At 37.2% G+C, this 17762-nt stretch overlaps 2 protein-coding genes across 10 annotated transcripts in view; one reads left to right on the top strand and one right to left on the bottom strand.

Moving 5' to 3' along the window:
* Nucleotides 1-3620, top strand: part of LOC135692412 (uncharacterized) — an 81769-nt gene extending 78149 nt beyond the window's left edge. For all 9 annotated transcript variants that reach the window (XM_065210517.2, XM_065210515.2, XM_065210516.2 and 6 more), the window contains one exon: nucleotides 1320-3620. In XM_065210517.2, coding sequence (XP_065066589.2) covers nucleotides 1320-2510 — 1191 coding nt within the window. In that variant the 3' untranslated portion in view covers nucleotides 2511-3620. The remainder of the gene's footprint in view (nucleotides 1-1319) is intronic.
* A 5552-nt stretch (nucleotides 3621-9172) lies between these two features.
* On the bottom strand, nucleotides 9173-17153 carry LOC135692426 (uncharacterized). The gene is made up of 7 exons (XM_065210544.2): nucleotides 17031-17153; nucleotides 14300-14374; nucleotides 12935-13029; nucleotides 12073-12175; nucleotides 10905-10974; nucleotides 10420-10537; nucleotides 9173-9351 (listed from the first exon to the last, which is right to left on the bottom strand). The coding sequence occupies exons 1-7, from the start codon at nucleotides 17110-17112 to the stop codon at nucleotides 9238-9240; spliced, it is 657 nt and encodes a 218-aa protein (XP_065066616.2). The 5' UTR covers nucleotides 17113-17153; the 3' UTR covers nucleotides 9173-9237.
* Between the last annotated feature and the right edge of the window lie 609 nt (nucleotides 17154-17762).

Genomic DNA, 17762 nt, shown 5'->3' with positions numbered 1-17762 from the left:
TGCAATTTTCACCAATATGATTGATTGCCAATATGCATTGTTTAGCACTGGGTTTTTATGCAATGACAGGCTATAAAGCTAAATTTTTTGCTGGTGCCAATTGTACTGTTACCTTGTGACATGTTGTCTCTGACGTCATTAAGAACTTGCGAGTCACATGTCTTACGTGATCTCGAGGTTTGCTTGCGTGATTTGCGAGCTACAAAATAAGCCTCTGCAAAGTCAACTGCGACAATGAAATGACTGGGTGAACACCCGATTGAGCAGGCTGCGGTCTATAGTTATTAATTAAAAATAGTCTTAAGTGTTTGATAAAACCTGTGGTAGACGTGATAAAATTGATCTTTGCCTGATTAAACGAAAGTTTAGGACATTTCCGAGTGCTTTTAGACCCCATTCTGAGTAGCACATCTTATTCTGTTTCCTGCAATGACCACAGCAAGACATACTTTCTAGATCACGAAATTGTTTTCCTAACTCCATAAATACTTGTTAAACACATCTGGATTTGCACCAAAGTCGAGCAGCATTGAAAATAGAAGGATTGCCAGCCCGTTTGAGTAAGAAATGAACGACCACAATTGTCAACTGTCGACTAGATACAGTGGCGTTTAAAACTTTGTTTTTGAGCAAAAAATTGTGGTGATTGATAAGATCGTAAGGTCATTGCTAGGGTCGAGAACTCCTACTGACACAATTATAATACACAACATTTGCTGAATTCATTTGGTTTAGTAATATCAAGTTATGAATTTATGAGAAATTAGTTTTCTAATCAGCAAGCCGCGCCTAATGAATCTTATTATCATTTCAATATTTCAGTGATTATGTTTATCTGTCAGGATATCCTTTGGCGACTGGTCGATGTTTTTCTATCCTGTTTTGCTGCTAAAAACGGCTGCCTCTTCACACCAGTTTCTGTTTTCATGTCGATTATTCTAAAATATCACCAAAAGTAAACAGAGCTCTTCCTATGTCCCGTAAAAGATTTCACCTACCCATTATTTTAACATTCGGGGCTGGGCTAACTGCTTGGGTTACGTTTACTCCTACAATGTCTTTCTTCTATTTTTGAGAGGGATCGCTTGTTTCCATCTCACTTTTTTAAACAACTTAAGAAGGCTGTAGTCAAATGGCTTCAAGTGTCTTTATTATCGTTGAATAAACTCTTTTTTTGCATGGCGATTTTTATGAATACATGTATAATCCAAAAAACATGTTATTTTGAAAATTGTAATACAATGAACAAAGCTATAACTATCAGTTTGTTAATTATTGCAATTATTTGATTAATGATGTTTTTCCGTGTCTCTTTGTAGGTCCATGATCAAATTCCAAATGGTTTGAAATCTAATTCCGTAGAAAACCAGTTAAATACTTTAAATGAAGCGCAAAATGAAATGGATTTAATATCAGATACAACGGAAGGGAGCACAGTGATGGAGCCTATTGACAGTTCATCCAGCGAACGGGCGTGCTCTAACGGGAGCCCAGAGGAGCCTGGATCTCCACAGGCGCATAATATGACGAAAAATTCCTGTTTAGTGCAGGAAACTATGATGGATTGTAATAAAAATTTGGAAAATGGGAATAAAAAGCAAGAGCGGAAAGTTGAGCTGAAAGACGATGTGAAATTGACCTTAAAGGACTACGTTATGTCGCGATTGCGCGGTCACGAAAAAATTAAATCAAAAAGGGGTGATAGTGACAATGCATCGTTGCATGATGTTTCAAAAGACAGGACGCTGGAACGTAAAAATGCAAAGGATTCAGACTTAGAAACGCCTAAGTCGCAGCGAAAAGACTGCCAAAAGAACAATAGTTTGAATCGCAAACAAAAGCTTGTAAATGACAGTTGCAGTCCGGTTAGGACTTCTGACTGTTCTACCGCGTCTCCAAATCACGTGATGCGACAAGGCAAGCCAATGAGATCTGCAATGAGAAAAGAGTCGATGAAAAACAAAAGCCCTAAGCATGTGCGCGTGGATACAAAAACTGATTGGACTGTTACTGAGAAACGTGTGTGGGAGGAATTCAAAATTATTCAAAATATGGAAGCTGAAGAGGGCAAAGGTCAAACAGGGCTTGAGGCCGAGTGGAAAGTTCGAAGGTCAAAGGACGGCAAACACATTTATATTCGTAAACAATCGAGTAAACCAAATAAATCTCGTTTTTTGAAAGAAAGAGCTGAAAGACTCGTAGCAGAAAGGACGGGAATAACTACGGACGATGACGCAAACACGATTTATTTAGGAAAATTCTGGAATAAGGAAGAGCGTAAGCGACAATTATTAAGGCACAGGCTGAAGCGTGAAAAACTGTTAGAACGCCAGACGGCGAAAAATTCTGTGCCCCCAAACCCAATGGACAGTGTAATGGCTGATATCGTACAGAAGCGAATGACAGCCCCGGGTCATGTTTTTGATGACTTTTTAACAGTTGAAGAGATATTAACCCAGAGAAATAAAGACGGATTTCTGCAAGGGCCTATTCATGTAACAACGGTATAGGCGAATTATTTACCACTTAATTTCGCTCAATTCTTGCGATGGACGTTTGAACAAGCGAAGAAGGACTTTTGTTGTTTTTCTTTAACACAGAAAAATCCAGAAGGGACAAGTCGCGGCTCAGTTGAGTAACTCGATAGGAACCAAGCGACATTACTCAAATCACGAAGTCAGTTTTTCTGCCCGTCTTCGGTGTTACCCAACCGCAGTTGTTTTCCGCGAAACCTCGAATGCAGCTTTTTGGAAGGAGTTTGTTTATCCCATGAATGAGTTGTCATTGGGTCGGTAGCAAACAGTCATTCACACGCGGGTTGGTACCAAACAGTCATTCACACGCGGGTCGGTACCAAACAGTCTTGTGTTTGCCGCAGACGCACGGGATTTTGTTCCTGTTAACTGGAGACATTCTTAGCATAATAAGTGTTGATGCTTTGAAGCAAAACTGGTTCCTTGTTGTTTTTAAAACATTGTTAAATTATGATGAATTTCTGTCTTATTTCCTATATTCATTATATATATAAATATATATATTGAAATATTTTTCTTAATTAAATTGAGCTTGTAGAAGGGTCTTGACACATTCAACTCAATATGACATATGACATTCAACTCAGAGACATGCGTAATATCCCTCTAAGAAAATTTTTCAGTCGACGCCTTTTCATCAGAATTGGTTAAATCCCAGTGTACTCCTACACTCTCTTTGGAGGGTTTCTAAAGCGTCTCAAGACCGTTTTCCTGTGGGTGTATTGAGGTCAGCCCGTTATCATTGTGGCTCTAGCTTTAAATGTGTCACGAAATAGAATATCCACTACTAATGCGGATATGGGTTGTGAGACGTCGCTAACGAAAGATGTAAGGGCATTAATATAGTAATAGCTTGGGATAGCAATAATTCGTAGGACGTTTGGAGAGCAGCACGATTCATTTGACAAGGCTTAGTGATCAGTGCATAAATTAGTTTGTCACTAAACGCGAGAAATTAAATTCTAATGTATTGTTGTAGTCTTAATGTTGCTTAATTCTTCTTTTGTTAACACATAAATGACGAAATATAGCGAAATTATATGTAAATAGCGACGCAAAATTTAACAACTGTTAAGATCCGTATACGATTCCAGCCTATTTATTTCGAGTCAACTTCCAAGTTCTTATTACGGCCAATCGGTACTCCAAACTGTTCATAGCGGACCTTGTCTCTGACTAGTACATTCAGCTTTTTAAGTTCTGGCATATGCATGTAGCGTATTTGTTTTCTAGCATGTGCATATAGCTTTTTTGCGTTCTAACTTCATGACAGGTAGGGATGTATTCTGGGTTTAATTTTATACGCAATTCAAGTTCAGATTCAAACATTATTATCATGTTTATCGAAACTATGTTTCTTGCCAAGTTTTTCTTTATTTCCAATTGGTTCTTAGTATTTTTTTCGAAACATATTTAAATCTACTTCACTAAAGTTCTCCCCCTATTTTATGTGAAAGGGAATATAGCAATCCCGACAGCTACTTTGCTTGACGCTTCTTAAAACAAAATAAACAAATATATGTTGCCAATTTCAATCTTAATGGCCACAAACAATTTTCATCTACAACATTGAAGTCGTTGGGAATCAAAATTTTAACATTTCCACTGCTGGTTTAAAAAGTAAAATTTGGTCCAGAAAAAGGTTAAAAAAGACCAGGGGAAATTTTAAAATTTAACAGTTTTTTCTTTCATCTAGGACCTACTGAGACATTATCTTTACTCAGATTCAGATTCACATCTAAAAGCGAGGTTCATAGGCTTAGGAACAATTTCAATTTTCGATGAATTGTTTCTCAATAGAAGCAAGCACCAAAACACAGTATTTGCCCCTAAAGGCAATTTAGACTGTTCTTCCTGCTCCGAAGCAAGACTTTTCGGCGTTTTTTCCTCTTTTTAATTCAGTGAAATTTTCGTCAAAAAGTAAGGCTATAGGCTTAGGAAAAATCACGATTTTTAATGAATTTTTTTTCGATAAAAACAATCCTCTAAACACAGTATTTGCCTCTATGGGCAATTTAGACTGTCCCTCCTGCTCCAAAGCAAGACTTTTCGGCGTTTTTTTCCTCTTTTTAATTCAGTGAAATTTTCGTCAAAAAGTAAGGCTATAGGCTTAGGAAAAATCACGATTTTTAATGAATTTTTTTTCGATAAAAACAATCCTCTAAACACAGTATTTGCCTCTATGGGAAATTTAGACTGTCCCTCCTGATCCAAAGCAAGACTTTTCGGCGTTTTTTTCGTCTTTTTAATTCAATAAAATTTTCGTCAAAAAGTAAGGCTATAGGCTTAGGAAAAATCACGATTTTTAATGAATTTTTTTTCGATAAAAACAATCCTCTAAACACAGTATTTGCCTCTATGGGCAATTTAGACTGTCCCTCCTGCTCCAAAGCAAGACTTTTTGGCGTTTTTACCTGTTTTTAATTCAGTGAAATTTTCGTCAAAAAGTAAGGCTATAGGCTTAGGAAAAATCACGATTTTTAATGAATTTTTTTTCGATAAAAACAATCCTCTAAACACAGTATTTGCCTCTATGGGCAATTTAGACTGTCCCTCCTGCTCCAAAGCAAGACTTTTCGGCGTTTTTTTCCTCTTTTTAATTCATTAAAATTTTCGTCAAAAGTAAGGCTATAGGCTTAGGAAAAATCACGATTTTTAATGAATTTTTTTTCGATAAAAACAATCCTCTAAACACAGTATTTGCCTCTATGGGCAATTTAGACTGTCCCTCCTGCTCCAAAGCAAGACTTTTCGGCGTTTTTTTCCTCTTTTTAATTCAGTGAAATTTTTGTCAAAAAGTAAGGCTATAGGCTTAGGAAAAATCACGATTTTTAATGAATTTTTTTTCGATAAAAACAATCCTCTAAACACAGTATTTGCCTCTATGGGCAATTTAGACTGTCCCTCCTGCTCCAAAGCAAGACTTTTTGGCGTTTTTACCTGTTTTTAATTCAGTGAAATTTTCGTCAAAAAGTAAGGCTATAGGCTTAGGAAAAATCACGATTTTTAATGAATTTTTTTTCGATAAAAACAATCCTCTAAACACAGTATTTGCCTCTATGGGCAATTTAGACTGTCCCTCCTGCTCCAAAGCAAGACTTTTCGGCGTTTTTTTCCTCTTTTTAATTCATTAAAATTTTCGTCAAAAGTAAGGCTATAGGCTTAGGAAAAATCACGATTTTTAATGAATTTTTTTTCGATAAAAACAATCCTCTAAACACAGTATTTGCCTCTATGGGCAATTTAGACTGTCCCTCCTGCTCCAAAGCAAGACTTTTCGGCGTTTTTTTCCTCTTTTTAATTCAGTGAAATTTTTGTCAAAAAGTAAGGCTATAGGCTTAGAAAAAATCACGATTTTTAATGAATTTTTTTTCAATAAAAACAATCATCTAAACACAGTTTTTGCCTCTATGGGCAATTTAGACTGTCCCTCCTGTTCCGAAGCAAGACTTTTCGGCGTTTTTTTCCTCTTTTTAATTCATTAAAATTTTCGTCAAAAAGTAAGGCTATAGGCTTAGGAAAAATCACGATTTTTCATGAATTTTTTTTCGATAAAAACAATCCTCTAAACACAGTATTTGCCTCTATGGGCAATTTAAACTGTCCCTCCTGCTCCAAAGCAAGACTTTTTGGCGTTTTTACCTGTTTTTGATTCACTAAAATTTTCGTCAGAAAGTAAGGCTATAGGCTTAGAAAAAATCACGATTTTTCATGAATTTTTTTTCGATAAAAACAATCCTCTAAACACAGTATTTGCCTCTATGGGCAATTTAGACTGTCCCTCCTGCTCCAAAGCAAGACTTTTCGGCGTTTTTACCTCTTTTTAATTCATTAAAATTTTCGTCAAAAAGTAAGGCTATAGGCTTAGGAAAAATCACGATTTTTCATGAATTTTTTTTCGATAAAAACAATCCTCTAAACACAGTATTTGCCTCTATGGGCAATTTAGACTGTCCCTCCTGCTCCAAAGCAAGACTTTTCGGCGTTTTTTTCCTCTTTTTAATTCATTAAAATTTTCGTCAAAAAGTAAGGCTATAGGCTTAGGAAAAATCACGATTTTTAATGAATTTTTTTTCGATAAAAACAATCCTCTAAACACAGTATTTGCCTCTATGGGCAATTTAGACTGTCCCTCCTGCTCCAAAGCAAGACTTTTCGGCGTTTTTTTCCTCTTTTTAATTCAGTGAAATTTTTGTCAAAAAGTAAGGCTATAGGCTTAGAAAAAATCACGATTTTTAATGAATTTTTTTTCAATAAAAACAATCCTCTAAACACAGTATTTGCCTCTATGGGCAATTTAGACTGTCCCTCCTGCTCCAAAGCAAGACTTTTCGGCGTTTTTTTCCTCTTTTTAATTCAGTGAAATTTTTGTCAAAAAGTAAGGCTATAGGCTTAGAAAAAATCACGATTTTTAATGAATTTTTTTTCAATAAAAACAATCATCTAAACACAGTTTTTGCCTCTATGGGCAATTTAGACTGTCCCTCCTGTTCCGAAGCAAGACTTTTCGGCGTTTTTTTCCTCTTTTTAATTCAGTGAAATTTTCGTCAAAAGTAAGGCTATAGGCTTAGGAAAAATCACGATTTTTAATGAATTTTTTTTCAATAAAAACAATGATCTAAACACAGTATTTGCCTCTATGGGCAATTTAGACTGTCCCTCCTGCTCCAAAGCAAGACTTTTCGGCGTTTTTTTCCTCTTTTTAATTCAGTGAAATTTTTGTCAAAAAGTAAGGCTATAGGCTTAGAAAAAATCACGATTTTTAATGAATTTTTTTTCAATAAAAACAATCATCTAAACACAGTTTTTGCCTCTATGGGCAATTTAGACTGTCCCTCCTGTTCCGAAGCAAGACTTTTCGGCGTTTTTTTCCTCTTTTTAATTCAGTGAAATTTTCGTCAAAAAGTAAGGCTATAGGCTTAGGAAAAATCACGATTTTAAATGAATTTTTTTCTATAAAAACAATGATCTAAACACAGTATTTGACTCTAAGGGCAATTAAGACTATTTTACTTGCTCAAAGGCAAGACTGGCCTTTTTTTCTTATTTTTATCTCAGTGAAATTTTGGTCAAAAAGTAAGGCTATAGGCTTAGGAAAAATCACAATTTTCAATGAATTTTTTTATAAAAACAATCATCTAAACACAGTATTTGCCTCAAAGGCATAACTTTTTGACGTGTTTTTCTTGATTTTATTTCAGTTAAAGTTTTGCCAAAAAGTAACGTCGTAATAATAGGAAAAATTATTTATTTTGATAGCTTCTTTTTTCATAACGTTTATCTTAGCAAAATTACCACACAAAATTCAATCAAGTTATGTTTTTACTTAAAAACAGGATTTCTTCGTGCTGATTTCTAGGTTTTTGCCTACTGACATTTTTGTCAAAAAGAAAGGCTATAGGTTTAGGGAGAATCAAGAATTTCGACATCAAATTCTATTAAATTCTAAGTTTTTACACAATAAAGTGAGATATTCCGACATCAAATTCTATTAAATTCTAACTTTTTACACCTCAAAGCGAGATATTCCGACACCAAGTTCTATTTTATTACAGACTGAAATCTTGATTATATCCTACACTATAGGTTTTCAAGATAAGTTTGGTTTGTTTTTATCAGTAAAAACCTTCTTCTTAACATTTCTATTCTTGTAAACGGTCAATTGGATTAGTTCTATACCTAGAAATGAAGCTCACTTTCGACATTTCATGGGTTCCCCGAAATAAACATTTGCAATAAAGTATGTATCTAGTTTAAGTAAAAACTACAATTTTCAAAGGTTATGTTTTCTATAATTTCTCTTATGCAAACATTGTCAAACACTTGAATAGTGACCATTTACGCTGTTTGTGAGCATAGGAATAAGATTTCTATGGTTCCTGTTCATCAGTTTTTTCCACTGATCTAATCAACAACAAAAAGGTTTAATTGTGTCAATAGACTATTAATTTTTCTTCAGTCTGTTTTGAAACCGATTGCTTTGTGTATCTTAATGAAATTTCTTAGAAAAGTATTTTGAACATAAAATCTTTGGCAAGATTAACGGTTTCAAAACCAATTAGGTAGTACTAAGATACTGGGCATATGTTAACATTTTACTTTTTCGTTGCCAATCTCTACGTAGAAATGCAAAATATAAACCAGAAGAATGTCTCCATTTCTAGGAAACCAATCGATTTTTTCAAGGAAAATGCCTTCTTTAATAGGGAAAATTACCTTACAGCATCAACATTGGTTTCGTTTTATAACTATGAAGTTTTTGCTTTTCTACAGTACAAAATCCTTTAATACAAGTAGTTCTAGTACTATCATATTTGAGGTCCTATTGCAAGTTTTATAGAGATTTAAACTTTGATATATATGCAGATAATTATTTATCAAGTTGCTATTTTACAGATAAAACAATCTATGTATAGCTGATGTAGGGATATCTGTGGGGAAATCCAGACATTTTCAAATCCTTTTAGTGCCTTTTTATTAGGTCACAGAATCTAAACAAAAATTCAAGCCGATTTGCAGCTAGTTTTTCAATAAGCAGCTGTAGAGAATCTTTTTCATACTTTTTGCAAGCCATTTCTGTGTTCGTTGTTTCAAGCATTGTTTAAAGCGCAGTGCTAAAAATTTAATGAAACACCAAATTTGTTTTTAGAAATGATATAACAAATCAAACTGTGAATACACAAAAATTTCAGAGCTTGAAAAATTAGGAATAATAAATGATTCCACATGCAACTCTTGCCCCAGCATTCCCTGTTTTTAAACTTCCAGCTCTTTGACTGCCTTCTCCCCTACCAAGGTCATCTTGCATTGCATGCACCTGAAATCAACGGACATACAGTCGTCACCTGCTGGCTAATATCAAGAAACAATGCTCCATAACCAGAAACGTTGCCGCGGTTTCAAAGAAAAGATCCTATTGGAGGTTTTCATAACGAGATCTTACGCCCTCCAGGCCAAGACGACCTCAGTCTAGGCTAGAAATGAGATATGCATCCTCTTTAAAGGTTTCCATTCCTAGTGTGGGGGGAGCTTTGGTTCCCCGGCTCCTCTTATGCTTACACTAGGATCCGCACCACCTATCGTAAACTGGCAGGGGGGGGGCAAAGGAAAGGAATTCTCCTCGTACCACATGCTGGAACCTTAACAAAACTGTTTTTGCGCCTTTTGGTGCGTTTAATAGCTGCTTAGCATATCGCTATCAAGACTTACCTATATAGCAGGAAGTTATCCAAATGCTTATCTACATTTTTGGTGTTCAGAACTGAAAGGTTTAAAGTTGCTACTCTGTGTCTGATGGACAGTTGCCTAAGGATGGCATTAAGCGTGAAACTCGGAGTAGAAACTTAGACCCGTCCTGTTCCATACATCAAAGTCATGCATAATTTTGATCACATGTTAATCTATATGAAAACCTGTGCGAATTTCAATATCTGGCATGGCAAAAAGTAGAGAGTCATTGCAATACCTTCGGCCCTGTGATGCGGGCCCAGTATGGCAATGCTTCTAAGCCCAAAGTCAAGGTTATCTAATATATTGTTCTGTCGCTTAATAAAAATATATAGAAAGAGGCTGATGATTCTGACATAGCAAAGTCAAAATGATTTATGTTGGGTAAATGATAGAATTGTTGGGGTAGGTTGACGATCGGTCCTCTCCTGCGTAAAGTGGAATAATATTACAGGCAATCACAGTAAGAAGCAAGACCACAAATACCCTGTGTTGCAGATTCTACTAAGAAGGCATTACCAGAAGAAGAACTTGAAGGGATGTACCTTACTCCTCCGTCGAGTCTGTAGTGAAAGCTGTTTCTTGGATTGATTCAAATGAAATACAGACAGCCTATCTATAAATAGCATTGTAGAGCAGCATAATAAAAAGTACATACAACAAAGGCGCGTCCTGCCACTGAGTACTTGCCAACGAGGGACACCATCTTGTCTTCGAATGTCAACCGAACTTCCCCCTTCGAATCAGCTTTTACATTTCCAAGATCTCCAACATGTCTAAGTAATGAAACAAAACATATCTTGAAAGATAATGCAAGACCGTATTAAGGTGGGTGCTATTGGTGCTGCAACATAAGGCCCAGTCTTGAATTAGGCCCAGATAAAAACAGACTAGAATTTTCCGATTGAAAGTGCGTAGATGAATTACATCGTCAGAATGCTATTGGAAATATAACCCACATTCTTCATGGAATGCTAAGGAAAACAAATATGTAAATGTTTTTGATTCTAAAAACCTAATCATTTTTTTAGTAGTAAATTTGTTTTTGCAATGTTTGTGGTCAAATTTTGAAAATCATCTAACAAGTCACAGTGAATAACATGCAATGATTTTACGAAAATTGGCTCATTGTGTGTAAGATACCTGATAATATCGTCTTTTGCACCGTGATTTACTCCAAATGGATTGTAATGTCCACCAGTGCTCAAACATCCTTTAATAAAAATTAGATGTGCATTTAAGAGCTCTACATATCAAGATGGCAAGGGTAGGAATGGTGGGCGGAAGGGTGGGTGGTTGAAGGGAAAAAACTACACTCAAGTAAAAACTGTAGCAAGGTTGATATGGTAGGGATTGGAAGAAAACAGAAGAACTACAATCAAGTAACCAACTGTGCAGTACCGTAGCAAGAGAGGAGGGGCAAGAGTGGGCGGATGCCCCCCCCCCCCCCACAATTGCAAAATATCTTTTTCCCATGCTAACCTCACCTTTGCCACCCCCAAATCGTACTCCCTGGCTATGCTACTGCAACTGTGGCAAGGGTAATGAATGTGAACATGGTTGAATAAAGGAAAACTATCCTCTAGTATCCAGTCTGGAAAGTGTAGGGATGCTAAGGAATGGCTAAAGAGAGGACAATTACCGTCATGCAACCAACTGTGAGATGGGAGGGTGTGGAAGGTTAGAAGGGGCTGGTGATTGAAAAAAACTAGGTATACATGACACGACGTGGTATTCTTCTACATGACATGAAATGATATTAATTAGAGACATTAATGGGGTTTCAAAGGGTGATGTACTTAAAAATGCTGTTTTTCAGAATATTTTGATCAAGTGTAGTAGTATGGAAAAAACCATGGAGTACTAAAATTTGTGAAAAACGATGTTAAAGATGGGTAAGATAAGGTAAGTAAAAGATTCGATGTTTGCTAACAGGTTACTGCTACTTTTGATTGGTTCAGGAAGTTACGATAAGAGACCAAATTACAGTGAATTGATAGGGGGAAGAGCCGTCTCTCATGTTCCAGTATCGCAGCACATTAGTAATTCATTCCAACGATTTTGCATAACTACAGGAATTTCATGATGCTCCTTTAGGTTATGTGGTCAAAATTCTGAAAGTCTAGAAATGAATTTTATGACGTCACCACATTAGAGCTCTATATCATCTCATTTTTCATTAACGCTTTTTATTTACAAAGAAACCTAAACAAATGGTCTTCCAAAGGAGCGTACAGATGAGCGTTAAAAAGACCAACTTTCCCTCCAATGATATGAAGGTAGAAATCAATTTGCTTAGCTGTGTACAGACCTCTGCTGTGGATGTCTCCTTTGTCGTGGATGTGAAATCCATGAACTGTGTTTGGTTGAAAACCCCAGAGCTTAACGGTGATTGTTGTTTCACCTCCGCTGGCCTAAAAAGTGATGCAAATAATACTGAAAAAGCAATCAAATGATTGATAAAATGAAAGTTTATCTTTTTCCAACTACAGTCTCTAGTAACTCGAAAGAAATTCGCAAACAATTATTCAAATGTTCACCAACGTGGATTTTATTTGATTTCACCAAAACGTTTTATCTTTAATGTCGCTCTTGTGAAAAAAGCTGTATCTGGTGTAGAGTGGCGTAAGGCTTATTATTAAGACGTCAGTGGGTATAATCACATCGGCTATTTCTGGCAATGCTTCTAGTAATGTCAGAGATAAGACATTGATTCATTCGATATAAAATTCCTGTATATCACCTTTAAAGGCCATCACCTTTTAAGGCAATCGACCGATACAAAAGTTAAGCCATCCGTCAATCAAAAATAGCAAATCAATGAGCGCGTGAGTGGAATCAAACTCTCTGATTGGTCAATTCTTGATTGAAAAATGGTTTGAACCCCTTTTATCTGTTGATTGCCTTGAATTCAAGTTGAAAGGAAATCCTTTGCTACGATATTCTTTGCTACGAAATACCCAAGAACTAGCAATCGAAATGAAAAGAAACAAGCACTTCAACATTGCCTGTGGGGGTTTGGGGGTTGGGTAGTGTATTTTTTCAAAAAGGCTGCAGTTTGCCAGCCAGTCTAATAACTTCTGGCCAGGGTTGTAGATATGTCTTTTGTCTAAAGCAATCAAAAATTGTTTAAATTTAGCAGTGCAAATATTCTTTTATTAATGTTGAAATACCTTTTGCATCATTTCCACCTTTCCATAGACCTTGTAAGAAAATACTCGCTTGCAGTCTGGTGTGATCATTGATGTTGCTTTGATAGTAGCCTCACCTAAAAACAAAGCTTGTTGATCATATATCATCCTACTTGATCGCCAGCAACGTATCAGTCAGTTAAATTTGGATCTTAAATCGTATTTTTGTATTTTTATTTTGCTACCTAGCATCCAAGGTAGTTTTAGGACATCGAGAAACTGTGCTTATGGAGCAGTGTCTTGTTCATTTCTCTTGATGCGACCACGCCTCGTGATTCCTAAGCCTGGAAATACAGAGAAGTCAGCGACCCTAACCACTCACCCATCCTGGCACTTCGTTAAGGGTTGATTAATCCACTCTAAGTACCTACACTTGACTTTCCATAGATAACTGCAATCTTGCTTTCATGCTTAAGGAGCGGTTGATTTAGCTTGGGCACAAGCAACAGTTGGGTTTCTTAACTCACGTAAACTTGCCGAGCAGCTGACATGTACCTGTGCGGAGGCACAAGAAATGCAAAGAAAGCAAATAATAATACTCTTTGAGTCTTTAGCAATTATTTCATACATATAAGAACATACCTTACAAGAAAATCGAGGCTTAACTTGCAGAAAAACGAGAACATCGTAAGAAAATGACAAGCTTCAGTATGAAAATTAGAAGATAAAAGCCCATGTTAACAAAACCGATCAGCCTTTGCTACCACGGATCTAAAAAAAGACTGGATCGAACAACCTATTGCCCTCTCACATCAGCACGAGTAAGCGATCGAATCTCCCCATCTTGAGACCTCTCGCGCCTAAAACTTTGGGCTGCCATTTGTTAAAACGACGCACACACAGTGCTGCGCCTTTAATTGTGCATTAATCGTGAAATTATGAAAAAGCAAGTATTCGATATGATTGCACTCTAGTCTCATACAACACAGAGAGGTCTCAAGATGGACGCTGCAATGTGGAATCAACGTTGGGCTGGAGAAACTCAATCCAGTCTTAACATTGTTTGTTACTGAAACTATGGAACGAACTCCCAGTGTCCAATGCAATGAGGTGGATAGTGAAGAATTGCTCCGGCTTTTGTGAATACAGAAGCATTACAAAGCAAAGACGCTGGATCAGAACAAAATGGCACTAAGGGCATGTGACCCCAAATTCTAAGAAAATGTCTCCCAATTTAGAGCGTTTGGGAAATTGCCCCATCTTCTGAGACCTAGTGGCCACTCCTACCTGTGCTCCTTAAACACTGAATTGTGCCTCTGTCACCCATGTTTATCCCGTCTCCCTTCCACGATCTTTGGTTACATATAACTCAGTAGCTATAAATGCTATTGACATACAGACACATACCTTTAGCCAAGGCTATTGCCATCAACAGGGCAACGGGTATTGCCAAATGCGATAACATCATTGCAAACGTCTGACCTACAAAAGGCAGCAACGTAAAGATGAGCTTCTGGGAAAGAAATGAAGTAGTAGACAGAAATAGTGCGTGACTTCAATATTGTTAGTTATTTATAATTAGAGGTTGTCAAGAGCAGTAATGAGTTTTTATTGAATAAGAAATGTCTTGAAACACCTTTATTGGCAAATGTGGTTTCTTTAAAGTTAAAATCGATATGAATGGTAGGTAATTAAGTGAAGGGCGCACATGTCCGGCACAATATACAGAAAAATAAGCAAAAAGCGAGAAAGATCGTTAAGCAGAAGAAGTGCGTCGCAGACTATCGCAAGACTACAAAAGCTTGTAACTTATGAAACAATAAAACCACGTTCCATTCTTAGCTTTCAACATACCTGTACATTTTTTTGTATTTCCAATATTGCTGAGGAACCAACTTCATAGCCTTGCCTTCCCCCCAAAAAACTTCAGTTCTTTTAGGGCTAATCCAACCCCCCCCCTCCCCTCCCCCTCCCAACCAAACGCTGTATCTCCGTCTATGTCAAAATATGTTGAGAGCGTTGCTAAAACATTGCAGAAAACTTTGAGCCATTGCAGAAAGCCAGAGGTGAACTTATTTAATCACCCTAAAAGGCTTGTGGGAGGGGTACAGAAGAAGGGGAGGTGTTGGTCGAGCGATAGATGATAGATTGCTATTGCCATCTGTGAAAAAACAGGCAAGCCGAAAGCATTTCAAGGGGCCTAGAGCAAAAAAGATAGGGCCCGTGATGAGGTTATTAAAACTGTGATTGCTATGGTTGTTGTAAATATGATGAGCCTTTTGGGTCCCTCTCAGCTCCAGGACTAGGACAATCTGGCTCCTGTCCCCCTCCCAGCATGCCTAGGGGCAGATACTCCTAGTCTTTGGCAAAATACCCCTTTTTGGCGAGGTATTCTCTGTAGAACTTTTAAGAAAACGGTCGTTCTTCTTAGACGTCCTGTCCCCCTCTTTCGTCCATTGCCACTTGAAGGTTCTTGCGCAACCGGTATTCCTAGCGGCATTATTACAACATATGAACAGGAGCTTCAATATGAGATACTTTGAATCTGGTCACCTGCTCGAACATAATTTATTTCTAAAGAAAGATACCATTGTTTCAAAACATGATATAAGCTACGACCCCAGCCGCAGCCGTGACAGAAACAAAGCCTGAACAAATGCCCGTCACCCCCCCCCCCCACCTCCTCCCCTCTCCACCCCCACTCAGAGCTTGAGTCATGCATTTTTGTGGCAGATATCGTGGAAATCAACATCAAACTTAGGGTAATGGGAGCAAAATTTTTGCATCTTCTCTCAGGATTGTGGGCAACAGGAAAATTACCCTGGTCATTAAACTAATTACAAGACTTGAGCAAAATAATTCAAGAAATTAAGAATTAATTATAACGATAAAGAGGAAAACCTTTAAGTTGCAGGTAAATTTTTCTCATTCCTGCGTACCTTTGTTTGACCATGCCCTTATCGAATTTGGAGAGGGATGTTTCCTCGTGAACACAGAAATACAGAAAAGAAATGTGTAACTTAATCCACAATTCCCTTGAATCATTAGTAGAAAGAACAATACGTGAGAAGGAATGTCTTTACTTCCAGTCCCTGAGAAGGATTCTTACAGTGATACGATGAGGTAAAATGGATGGTCGGGCAACGGAGCGAAAGCCAGATTACCCCTGATGCACCTGACCCTATACCACTCTCAAACAAGGGCGGGTACAGAACAATCCCGCACGGGGGGGGGGGTCGAAAATGCAACCTTGTTTGCCCCTGCGCAGCTGCATTTTAGCTTTACATCAGGTTCCTTGTAATAATTTATAGATGCAAAGTTTTTGTTTCAAAAGGGAGTTCTGTTTTCTTTAAATATAACGCCTGCTTAAAGCAGCTTGAAAAATACAAACGACCAAGTTGCGTACGACGTTAATCTTAATTATTTCTAGCCATAGAAGAGTTTGGCAATTTATGGTTGATCAAATTTTCAGGCTTCTAATTGGGTAGGTATTTTCCATTGCATAACTCTCCGTGTCTTCTGTGAGTTTATACTCAAAGGAGACGCCTGCCTACCATTACGGCTCCAGGTTTTCATACCAGCCAAGGTCCAAACAACATTACGTAACAAACTGGACACAGGGGAGCAAATTCTTTGCTGAATTCAAGACAGTTGTGGCAAAGTGAAACAAAATATTAAAGCAGAACGAAGATCTGCAGATAACAATTATCTATATCCATTATCCCACGTTTCCACAACTTTGAATTGGAATCTTTCATAACTTCGCTCCTTTCTTTCTTTACTGATGCTCAAGTTATTAATTTGAGATTATATAGATATAGTAAGTTACAGTTTTTCAACAGGACCTCCACCGGGGGTCGGGTTGCTATGGTCCCTCCTTTTTCTTTTAGCTAATTCAGGAGTTTAATTCACAAAATCAAAATCAATTAGTTGGTACTTTACATTACCTGAACCCCCGACCAAACCCCATTCTTAAACTAACGTCGCAAGTCCTATTACATAATTAAAACATGACATCGCAAAGGTCATGTTTATGTTTAAACTATTCAGCGCTAGAGCAAATAAGAGCAAGTTTTACAACTTGTGTCTGGTTATCTTTGGCTTCTTAAAAATGAAAATAATTTGGTAAACAACTTACAGAATTGTTTCTCCACTTGCAGCCTGTGTCTTCTATCGGGCGACCAAAACGCAACTGATTTGTCGAGTCTCTGTCTAAACATGTAATACCGCAGTCACGTGGAATTTTTGTATGCAAATTTCTGTCCGCTTTGAAACATCACCACCATTCTCTCCTACGCAAAGGCCTTCAAATTGCTGTGAGGCGAATAAAACTAGAGAGGGCACTTGATAGCAGAGCCCCTGTGGGGTGAATATTCCCAGGTACCATGAAAAGGGGGGCTTGAGGCTTATGGCCCTAGATCAGAGTCATGTTGAATTTGGTAGTCATGTTAAAATCTCTTGCCCCCAGACCCCCTTTCCTCTTTAGCTTCTGTCGCTTTCTTCTACACTCTTTTATCAATAGGAATATTGTTTAAAAGAATATTCAGATTCAAAGTCATCCAATTTTAAGAATATTATAAGAATATTGCTCAGCGTCGGCACGCATATTTGTGTCTCATTTTTCAGCAGTTGTCTGTTTTGAGTGAGTGGTGTTCCCCTTAAACGATATCAGCTTTGAAAAAAGCAAGAATACTTCAAGAATATATTCAGGCTCAAAACAAAAATTTCCTAAGAATACTGAGGCTGGGCAAAATTTATGGCATTCTTATTAGGGAGTGCAAAATTTATGGCATTCTTATTAGGGAGTGCAAAATTCATGGCATTCTTATTAGGGAGTGCAAAATTTATGGCATTCTAATAAGAATATCTC

This window comes from Rhopilema esculentum, chromosome 3, assembly GCF_057945365.1.
Source record: "Rhopilema esculentum isolate cy_ngs chromosome 3, ASM5794536v1, whole genome shotgun sequence".
In the NCBI taxonomy this organism is placed as follows: domain Eukaryota; kingdom Metazoa; phylum Cnidaria; class Scyphozoa; order Rhizostomeae; family Rhizostomatidae; genus Rhopilema; species Rhopilema esculentum.
Note: the sequence above shows the minus strand (reverse complement) of the source record. Positions and strands in the feature narration are given on the sequence as shown.

What these genes read in the sequence shown, in the direction of transcription:
- LOC135692426 (XM_065210544.2), bottom strand. Translation starts at nt 17,112, where the DNA reads ATGTTTAGACAGAGACTCGACAAATCAGTTGCGTTTTGGTCGCCCGAT. An exon ending in GCAAGTGGAGAAACAATTCT is followed by an intron (nt 14,375 to 17,030) that starts GTAAGTTGTTTA and finishes TGCCTTTTGTAG; the next exon opens with GTCAGACGTTTGCAATGATG. An exon ending in GGCAATAGCCTTGGCTAAAG is followed by an intron (nt 13,030 to 14,299) that starts GTATGTGTCTGT and finishes CTTTGTTTTTAG; the next exon opens with GTGAGGCTACTATCAAAGCA.